General features: G+C 36.1%; 1 protein-coding gene across 1 annotated transcript in view; it reads left to right on the top strand.

The window, feature by feature from the left end:
- The window catches only part of rhbdl1 (rhomboid, veinlet-like 1 (Drosophila)), a 53,538-nt gene that overhangs the window by 22,817 nt on the left and 19,732 nt on the right, over positions 1-10,989 (top strand). The window contains exons 2-3 of the mRNA XM_056451240.1: positions 3,001-3,225; positions 5,620-5,768. Of these exons, the coding sequence (XP_056307215.1) occupies positions 3,001-3,225; positions 5,620-5,768 (374 nt within the window). The remainder of the gene's footprint in view (positions 1-3,000; positions 3,226-5,619; positions 5,769-10,989) is intronic.

The following is a 10,989-nucleotide window of genomic DNA, read 5'->3' as shown; positions in this document are numbered from 1 at the left end:
GATATTGATACTGATATTTTGGAAGACATACAGTGTGTTATAATAACTTGAAAAACAGCGATACTTTTGGTCTGTAAATGTGTGTTTTTCCTATATTTTATGCATTGTGAGTGACATACTCCGTCATTTCAGCCTCACACATCCTTTAATCAACAATTATGACACTTTCATAGATAATAAATCTCTATTCGTCACCCTAAACTATTATATTTTCACCCTGAGCTTTTCTGAATATCAGAAATCATTTAACCAGCGATCCATTTCTCACATTGTGCATTGTGTTAGCCCTCGCGCCACCGTACGAATCCCCTGATGAACAAACACTGAGCGCCACATTTGATTGTGCTGGTATTTCTGAGAGCAGATGAATGCGAGCTCATGAATGGAAAAGCTCCTCCGCTCAGTCAATAATAGACTTCAGGTCTCACCGCTGTAATTTCTGAAGCTCCACGTGCTTCCTTTACAAATCCAGCCGCGTTCCTCGCAGGAGCCCGTTCCTCCATATGAGGAGGCGTAAGTGTTTTCACTCCGGCGCAGACAGTTGAATCAATTTTGCCGCAGGCTCTTTTAACACACACACACACACGCTCACTGTCTACTGCGAGGCTCTGTGTTGACAGTTTTTGTGCTGCAGCTCGACTCATTCAGCGATGTGACACACACACACACACACACACACACACACTACAGTAATGTGCGCAGATGCTAGGATTTCAAGACAAATGATATCGACTAGTGTTGTACAGGATGAGAGATTGAGAAAAGGAGCGAATGTAAAGGGATTTGGGTGAAGTGTGAATCTGGGGCAGGCGGGAGATGGAGGAAACAGGGAACAGAGAGAGGAGAGTGCCAGAAATCCTGCATATTTGCAGTAATCTGGATGAAAGCCAGTGTTTAATCGCTTCATATTTCTGACTGTGTGTTTAAAGAGTGTATGTTGAGATATATGCACAAAAATAGGCTGTAAGGAATGATCGTAATTCACTGCTAAATTCAGTATATGATGCAAATATTTGGTACATCAAGCTAAGTAATCATTCCATATTATTAATATATATGCAACATAATGAAGTATCATTCATTTCCTCCAGCTTAGTCCCTTGTTTATCAGGGGTCACCACAGCGGAATGAACCGCCAACTATTCCAGCAAATGTTTTACACACCGGATGCACTTCCATCCGCTGGAAGTGTTTGGAAAACACCCATACGCTGTCACATTCACACACACTCATACACTACAGACAATTTCGCTTATTTAGTTCCTCTATAGCGCATGTGTTTGGAGCACCCGGAGGAAACTTACACCAACACAGGGAGAACATGCAAACTCCACACGGAAATGCCAACTGGCCCAGTTGGGACTCGAACCAGCGACCTTCCTGCTGAGGTGACAGTGCTAACAATTGTGCCACCCATAATAAAGTATTATGAATATTTATATGATAGCTTGGGATAGTTTTAATAACTGATTTTTAATAACTAGTAACTTTGCCATGATGACAGTACATAATATTTTACTATTAATTTACCACTATCTATTTTCCAAGATACTAGTGCAATTTAACTAGGTTAATTAGGTTAACTAGGCAGATTTTGGTTAATTAGGCAAGTCAATGGACAACAGAGGTTTGTTCTATAGCCAATCTGGAAAAAGCTTATATTGAATTGTATTAATCATAATAATAATAATCATGTATTGTCTAATTAATTAATAATAATAATAATAATAATAATAATAATAATAACAACAATAACATTGACCTTTATGTGATTTATTTTTTTATTTTAATTATACCCTAAAACTGACTTTATTTGAGATATTTTGGGTTAATTTTTGTATTATTAAAATAATCATAATAATAATAATTTTAAAAGTGAAATAAATGTAAAATTAAATAAACAATAAATTGATTAACTGTAAGTTGTCATAACCTGGTAAACAATATCTATACAAATATAAAGTTCATATAATGAAATGTTTTACATATTCTTAATTAATATTAATCCAAAAATCATAATTAATTGTAAAAAAAACAAAAAAAAAACTGTGAGCTTTCTGTAAGGACTGCACAATATATCATTTCAGCATCAATATTGCAATGTGCAAATCTTCAACAGTCACATCACAGGATCTGCAGTGTCATGCTGGGATTAATAAGACTTGACCTAATCTAATAGGTTCTAATAATGTGAGCGATTTTCATTTTAATGTATTCTTAAGCCCTGTGAATGTAGGACTTCAAGCTAGTTTAAACCTTTTGGGCACAAGAAATTCTAATTATTTATACAATAAAGACTATACAGTGTTAAACATTTGATTATAGCGTTTCTGAACCTCAATGCTCCACTGACAACCATGAAGCTCTGTTTATCTTATTTCTATCTTTTTTCTGTTTTTCTCTGTTTCGTTTTATATTCTATAGTGTTGTATACTTTTGCTTATTTTATGGTGATTCACTCCCCTTAAAATTATGAATTCTTCCCAAATAGTTGCTCAAAGTAAATAAGTCATCATGTGAAATTATATCCATATCACAATATATATTGCAGAAAAACTAAACATTCTAAGTAAATGTTATTTGTATACTGAGTTTATAAAAAAACACAGTTAAAAAAAACCCCAAATCATAATCACAGTCTTTGTAAACATCTCCTCAACAGCAAGATCTATTACCTCCAATAAATCAAATAGAGACCCCAGTCAGTCTTTCACAATGCATAAAACAGTGAAAAATTGTCTTTCAGAAAGGACATTTATGTTGCATAGTTGGATTCAGGATTGAAAATAATTGGCTGTAATAATACCCTTTAACCCTTTAACAGATCTCCAACATTTTTAGTCAGTGGTGACTTGTGAACTAAACTCCAAAAAGGCATATTATCACTATCAACACTTAAATGTTGTATCAAGGTGAAACATGTTATACAGGTCATTCTGCGTAAACGCCATTCACTATATAACATGTTTCTGCAGTCACATTTCTCTCTGTTTGTTTCAGCTGAACAGTAAACGTTCCAGTAGTTTTCGCCGAGCCATTGCGAATGGGCGTCGCACTCTGCAGCGAGAGATCCTATTGGACGAGACGGGGCTGGGCGTGTACAAGCGCTTTGTGCGTTATGTGGCCTACGAGATTCTGCCATGCGAGACGGACCGTCGCTGGTACTTCCACCAGAGCAGACTCTGCCCTCCACCTGTGTTCATGGCCGTCATCACCATTGTACAGGTACAGCACTGAGGAGCACGCTAAATAATGACATAATGCTATCTTTTGGGCTATACATGCAGTCGAAGTCACAATTATTAGCCTTCCTTTGCATTTCTTTTTCAAATATTTCCAAATGATGTTTAACAGGAATTTTTCACAGTATTACCTATAATATTTATTCTTCTGGAGAAAGTCTTATTTGTTTTATTTCAGGTAGAATAAACAAATCTATCTCTATCTCTGTTACTGTTACATCTAACTGCTCTCTTTTTGCACTATCAAATCATTTTAGGTATACAGCTTAGCCTGAAATTAATCTTTAGAAATTTTAAACATCTTGAAAATGTGCAAACTGAATAAGAATAAATAACTACCAAATAACGCATGAAAGTAAGGTTATTGACGTTCTTGCTGAAAATGCAAATTCATTCTCTTCCAGCAGGGGGCGTGTGTTGAGCTGCAGGAGTGATAGACGTGTTAACATTTTGAGTTTACACGATTAATTTGTGCGTCAAATTCGATTCATTCGCGCGTCAAAATTCACTTGACAATAGACGTGGATTCGCATCATGGGCGGGGCTTTGAGGCACTACGTTATAATCACTCCCCTACAAAAGCAAGCTCATGATTGGTTAACGCTGTGTAAATTTCCGCTTAAGTTATGATTTTCCAACTCAAGCGATTCGTGTGATACATGTGTTAAGCGCGTCAAATACATCATTTGTGTTATACGCCCCACAGGCTGTCTATTTGCGTCTTTGCATGGACTTAACATATAAATCACTCGCGCTTTACGCTTCATCTGCGTCTGGTGTGAACGCAGCATTGACACTTTATTTACTGCTATACTTTGCTCGTATTTAATATGCATTACACAGAGATAATCTAAAAAGAAAATACCATCTACACTTATTATGACAGTACAGGGTGGGCCATTTATATGCATACACCTTAATAAAATGGTAATGGTTGGTGATATTAACGTCCTATTTGTGGCACATTAGTATATGTGAAGGGGCTCATGAAAGAATAAAGTTACGTTAAAACCAAGTCCACCATTGTTTTTCTTGTGAAATTCCCAATAAGTTTAATGTGTCACATGACCCTCCTCCTATTGAAAAAACAAAAGTTGGATCCAAGATGGCCGACTTCAAAATTGCCACCATGGTCACCACCCATCTTGAAAAGTTTGCTCCCTCACATATACTAATGTGCCGCAAACAGGACGTTAATATCACCAACCATTCCCATTTTATTAAGGTGTAATCCATATAAAATGGGAATGGTTGGTGACATTAACGTCCCATTTGTGGCGCATTTGTATATGTGAAGGGGCTCATGAAAGAATAAAGTTACGTTAAAACCAAGCACACCATCGTTTTTCTTGTGAAATTCCAAACAAGTTTGATGTGTCACATGACCCTCTTCCTATTGAAAAAACAAAAGTTGGATCCAAGATGGCCGACTTCAAAATTGCCACCATGGTCACCACACATCTTAAAAAGTTTGCTCCCTCACATATACTAATGTGCCGCAAACAGGACATTAATATCACCAACCATCCCATTTTATTAAGGTGTATCCATAAAAATGGCCCACCCTGTATATTTCACTTAATAAAACCCCACACAACAATATTTGGGATTTTCCTCCAATATTTCACGCATCATGAACAGTGCGTGTGCTTAATTCTAATTTTACAACATTAGTTTCTGTGTATGTTTTCACAAAAAACGATGAAAGTATCGTTCATTCAATACATTTCAGTTAAATGCATGTTAAAAACTCAAAGCAAGGTCTTAAAGTGTGTTTATTTTGTGTAGAAGTTTAATAAATGGTTGTATTTAAAGGGGGTTCATGGGGTCTGAAAAAGTTTTAAAAGTTGATCAATCAATTTAGAGGAATTTAAGGCCCTTAAAAAGCATTAAAAATCCTTAAATGCTGTTTCACATAGTATAAAATTTTTGATTATACAATGTATAGTTATTTGCTAAAGGTTTCCTGAATTGAATATGCGAATATTAGGATGCTGTGAAGTTTATGTAGTCGATAAAATCCTGGTAGATTTTGCAAAGCGCTGCTTTGTTTACTGCAGTAACCAAGGAAACACTGTTATTCCTGCTGGTTTATATGCGCCACCTGCTGGCAGTAGCATTTTTATTAATTCTATGAAAAACACTTTAGTTTAGGATTCGTTTCTTACAATCAGAATTTAGTAAATGCACTGTAAGTTCACCATTGTTACTGTTTGAAACCTAAAATGGCGGCGAGGTCTTAGAATGTATGGAAGAAGTGTTAAAATGGTCTTAAATTGTATTGAGTTTCACTCTCTGATTCTTGTATATACCCTGTATTTTAAAAATGATATTTTATTTCTTATGTGAGGGTCAAGAACGTGCCTGTGTGTTTCAGATCATGGTGTTTATGTGCTACGGTGTGATGCTCAATAAATGGGTGCTGCAAACCTACCAGCCGGACTTCATGAAGAGTCCGCTGGTGTATCATCCCGGACACCGCGCTCAGATCTGGAGGTTCTTCAGCTACATGTTCATGCATGTCGGGTGAGAACTGTCAAATGTAGGTTTGTTTACGGATGCCTGATGTGTTGTGATTGACGAGACCAGATGAACAAGCTCCACCCTAAAGTTTTTATATCTCATTTATAAATAAATGAGCATCAGCTGCAGGGCGCTTGAAATGCAACTTGAACCATTGTGCAAATAAACTTTGCCTATGTGTTTATAAAATAGCTTTTATAGGTTTTAAATCAACCGTGCAGTTTATTTAAGTGAGCTCTTTTAATTTCGCTGCACGATATTGGAAAAAAAACATTGCGATGGTTTGTTTTTCAACAATATTACTGTAATTTCACTAGATGACTTTAAAAGCTCTTATTTGGAAATACAGCAGGGAATTTAGTATTGAAGACATCATGTTTTTTTAAATAATATTCCTAAAGGAGCTGTTGATATGGAATTGAACCACGTTTTGGTAAAAACCCAAACAATACAAACATAAAAATACAACAAAACAAGAAAAAATATGAAAATTTAATTTTGTGTAATAGCAATGACATGACACAAGGAGAAAGTGCTGAACTACTGAAATGTAGTTTATGGTGACGGCAGCTTAAAGACACCTCTCATTTAGAGAATGTAGTCACATACATTGCTCAGGTGTGAGTTTTTCACAGACTTCAACAGAGTCTCAAAATCTTGTTGATTCTGTGGGTCTCTTCTAGCAAATCTGATCTTTAATTTGTATTGTCTATTGGATTCAGATCAGGTGATTGGCTGGGCCATTTTAACGCTTGATTTTCATTCTCTGAAAGCATTTGAGAGTTTCCTTGGCTGTGTTTTGGATCATTGTCTTGCTGAAATGTCCACCCTGGTTTCATCTTCATCATCCTGCCTAATGTAGATGTTGGACTGAAGCAGCTGATATTCATTTACACTGAGGAAGAGCAGAGGGTTGCTGAAGAACTACTGAGAGATTTCAGCTGCTGTCTGGGCTTTCACTGCCTTTCTACATCTCCCTTCATGTGTTCAATACTTTTTCTTCGTGTCATTTTATTTTATTATGCATAACTTAATTTGTAAACTAATTAGATTTGTTTTCTTTGCATATATGGATTTCTTTGGTTGTTACCAACATCTAGGGAAAATTTCAAGTCAACGGCACCTTTAGAAACATGTTTTCTGTGAAAAATAGTGACGTGTTCAATACAAATTTTCCCCACTCTAATTCATAATTCTAGATTGACTGGTATGATTTTGTATGTGGAGTATAAATTGGGGATAAAGTACATCCAGGAATTGTTATCACAGAATAAAGCCCGACAGGCTAATCGGCAGCCCGATGCGAAGCAAAGCACTGTTGTGTAAAACTGAAGGGACTTTTTTTTTCTGTAAAAACAACCATCCTGGATGTACTTTATTCTGCTTATATTACGGTTACTTGCCACAAATATCTAAATTAGATACAAAATATTGTTCTGAGCTGTAATAGTTTTATAAATCTGCAAAGCTGACAGAAATATAAACCAGCGAATAGAGCGTTTTGGCGCCAAACCGCCACAAGATGGCGCCAAACAATCAAAAACGAAAACCAACTCAAGTGGACCACACTAAACTACGTATTGATTATTCACAAGATAGCGCCAAACAGTCAAAACAGCGGTGTGACAGACAAGCAGATACAAATGAATGTGTTTGTAAGTATATGATGTGGATGTTTTGACTGACGGTCAAGGTGGTTCAAAGTTCCTAGTTAAGCCTGTATTATTATTGAGCGGTTGTTATCTCAGGATAACATATCTTTGAATGTCACAACTGATTAATCAGAAGCAAGAATTCCAGACAGCTGTGTAATAAATATATAATAGTTTACAAACTAAAGGCATAGATAAGTACAATAGAGCGAAGATACAAATGAAACAAACAGTGTTTTCTGGGAAGTCTAACAGTATTCAGGTACAGACCTTGAATAATCAGTTGTTTTAATTGAGTAATATTGTATAAATATTTCAATTCAATTAACATTTGTACATTTTTATATTCAAAGATTATAATTTCTTGTTCCTAAACGATTTCAACTCTCTTGAAATGCTTACAAAGTGAAAGTATTTAAAAATACATGCAAACTTTTTCATGGCTAAACTTCGCATTGACTCCACAAATCATATTAAATTAAATTAAATTGAATTCATCTTTATTTGTATTGCTCTTTTACAATGTAGATTGTGTCAAAGCAGCTTCACAGAGAAGATTATAGTGAATTGAAACAGTGTCAGTTCAATTTTCAGAGTTTAAGTTCAGTTCAGTTCAGTTCAATTTAGTTCAGTTCAGTTCAGTGGTTTTAATATTCACTGCTGAGAGTCCAAACACTGAAGAGTAATCCATTGATGCACAGCTCTACAAGTCCCAATCTATGCAAGTCAATGGTGACAGCGGCGCGGAAAAAACTTCACCATGAAGAAGTTTAGGAGCCATAAATGAGAAGGCTCGACCTCCTTTACTCGACTTTGCTATTCTAGGTACTACCAGAAGTCTTAAGTTTTGAGATCTAAAAGAGCGGGTTGGACAGAAGGTTGGTTAGATAAACAGGAGCTAGATTATTTAAAGCTTTATATTTTAAATTTAGTATTTTAAATTCAATACGAAACTTCACAGGCAGCCAGTGTAAGGAGGATAAAACTAGGGTGATATGATCATATTTTCTAGACCTCTAGAACTCTGGCAGCTGCATTTTGTACTAGCTGAAGTTTGTTAACAGAGGATGCTGGGCAGCCAGTGAACAGAGCATTACAGTAATCCAGCCTTGAAGTCGTAAAAGCATGGACTAGCTTTTCTGCATCTGAGATGGATAGCATACTTCGTAACTTAGCGATATTTCTCAGATGAAAGAAAGCAGTTTTTGTGACATGGGATATATGATTTTTAAAAGTTAAATTGCTGTCTAATGTGACACCCAGATCTTTTATAGTAGAGCTTACGCTAACTTTGTATCCCTCTAATTGCAGGTTGAGTTGTGAGATCTGCTGTGTACAGGATTTAGGCCCAATAAGTAATAACTCTGCTTTGTCTGAGTTTAAGAGAAGAAAATTGTTGGTCATCCAGTCTTTAACATCTTTAATACACTCAGTTAGCTATAACATAATTCCGACGTCTCATCAGGTTGAGTTGAAATACATATATTGAGTATCATAGCAGTGAAAGCTGATCCCATGTCTTCTAATAATGTCTCCCAGGGGTAGCATGTTTATTGTAAACAGCAAAGGGCCTAAAACTGATCCTTGAGGCACCCCATCCTTTACTGGGCTGACTTGTGAAAACTGTCCTTTAATATTCACAAACTGGTAACGGTCAGCTAAGTATGACTTAAACCATGGTAGAGCCTGTCCCTGGACACCTGTAGAGTTTAAGCGATTTATGAGGATATTGTGGTCAATGGTGTCAAATGCCGCACTAAGATCGAGTAATACTAAAAACGAGATGCACCCTTGGTCAGCAGCTAAGAGTAAACCGTTGGTTATTTTCACTTATGCGGTTTCTGTACTGTGATGAGCTCTGAAACCTGACTGAAAAACATTGTTCATCTGCAGAAAGGAGCATAATTAGGCAGAAACAACCTTTTCTAGTAATTTAAGTGGAAGATTTGAAATTATATAGTTAGCTAGGTTGCTGGGATCCAGTTGTGGTTTCTTAATAAAAGGCTTAGTTTTTCCCAATTGTTTACACACATTTGCTGAAAGCATGCCTTGTCAGAACTCTACACAAAATCAAAAAACACACACACATTGGGCAAAACCCTTCAATTCTTCTGTAAAATGAAACTCTACGTTCAAAATAGTGTGATTTATTCTCAAAATGGTATTTTGTTTTCAAATGACACACACAAACCATCAAATGAAGAGACATTTATAAGAACCAGTTGATCACAGATGTGCTTAATGTAAAACACTATGACCACCTCTTCTCCTTTCATCACAATGACTTACTGTAAGCCTTTTTTTGTTCAGTTACTCTTACTACAGACAGTACACAGACCTACAGAAGTGCATTGTAAAATATTTCAGAATATTGTTTTTATATAAAACACACAAATACACGATACCAAATATATTTTACTGTATTTTTCCCACAAAAAAAGTGAAGACAGGGTTCATCCCAACTAACACAAAGTTGCACATAACGTGGTCTAGATAAACCATCAACTGAAGTATTTACAGAATACAGTTACAGTATAAAAAATATGGATTTCGGTCATACACTTTCCATCACCAGGCAGAAAAAAAATCCTCAAAAGGATTGAGGAATGTAGATTATGGAGGGAGATAAACAACTAAAATACATGGGTGGGCGGTAAACCAGTTATAAAGCAGATCAGCTCCGATTTCTAAATTGCAATTCTGTGAGACAGGTGTTTACCCATGTAATGAGTTAGTATGCAAAGTAAGGCGACTGATTTTACAATTGTGAATGACAGTGTGTTCCTTGTGAAAACAAGAGATTTTCTGCATGAAAATTGTGCCAAATGAATTGTGTGTAGAGTTTTGAAAAAAGTGTTTTTTCCGCCTCTGAGACTGCAGCTCTGCACAAGACGTTTGACCAGCGGAGAAGATAAAATGGTCGTGGCCAACTGAGTCTGGTTTCTCTCAAGGTTTTTTCTTCACTTTCACCATTTAGTGAAGTTTTTTCCCTCCGCTGTCTCCTCTGGCTTGCATGGTTCAGGATCTGTAGAGCTGCGCATCGCTGGATCTGCTCTTCAGTGTTTGGACTCTCAGTAGTGATTATTAAACCACACTGAACTGAACTGAACTTAAACACTGAAAACTGAACTACACTGTTCCTATTTACTATGACCTTTTATGTGAAGCTGCTTTGACACAATCTACATTGTAAAAGCGCTTTACAAATAAAGGTGAGTTGAATTGAATTGAGTGTAAAGCATGAATTGTGCTTGTAGTTCAGTAGGATTGGTTCAGGGGGTTGGTGCATCAGTTACATGTTGTAGTCATTGTGTCTGTTGGACAAGTAATTGTGTGTAAACAACTAAGAAAAACTGTAATAACAGCTAGCTTTAAAGGATTTGGAACATAGCCTAAAGATGAGATATGAGTAGGGACAGACAGAATCTGCTGAAAGTTTTTTGCTATTTCTGCAGAGAATTTTGGTAAAAATCTGCGGATTTCTGCTGAATTATTTTGGAAGTATCATAACTAAAACCTTAATATGTGAAATAAAAAATAATATCTTCTTAACTTTTATTTACATTTACATT

Source organism: Danio aesculapii, chromosome 24, assembly GCF_903798145.1.
Source record: "Danio aesculapii chromosome 24, fDanAes4.1, whole genome shotgun sequence".
Lineage (NCBI taxonomy): Eukaryota > Metazoa > Chordata > Actinopteri > Cypriniformes > Danionidae > Danio > Danio aesculapii.
This window is presented reverse-complemented; position numbering and strand designations above follow the sequence as displayed.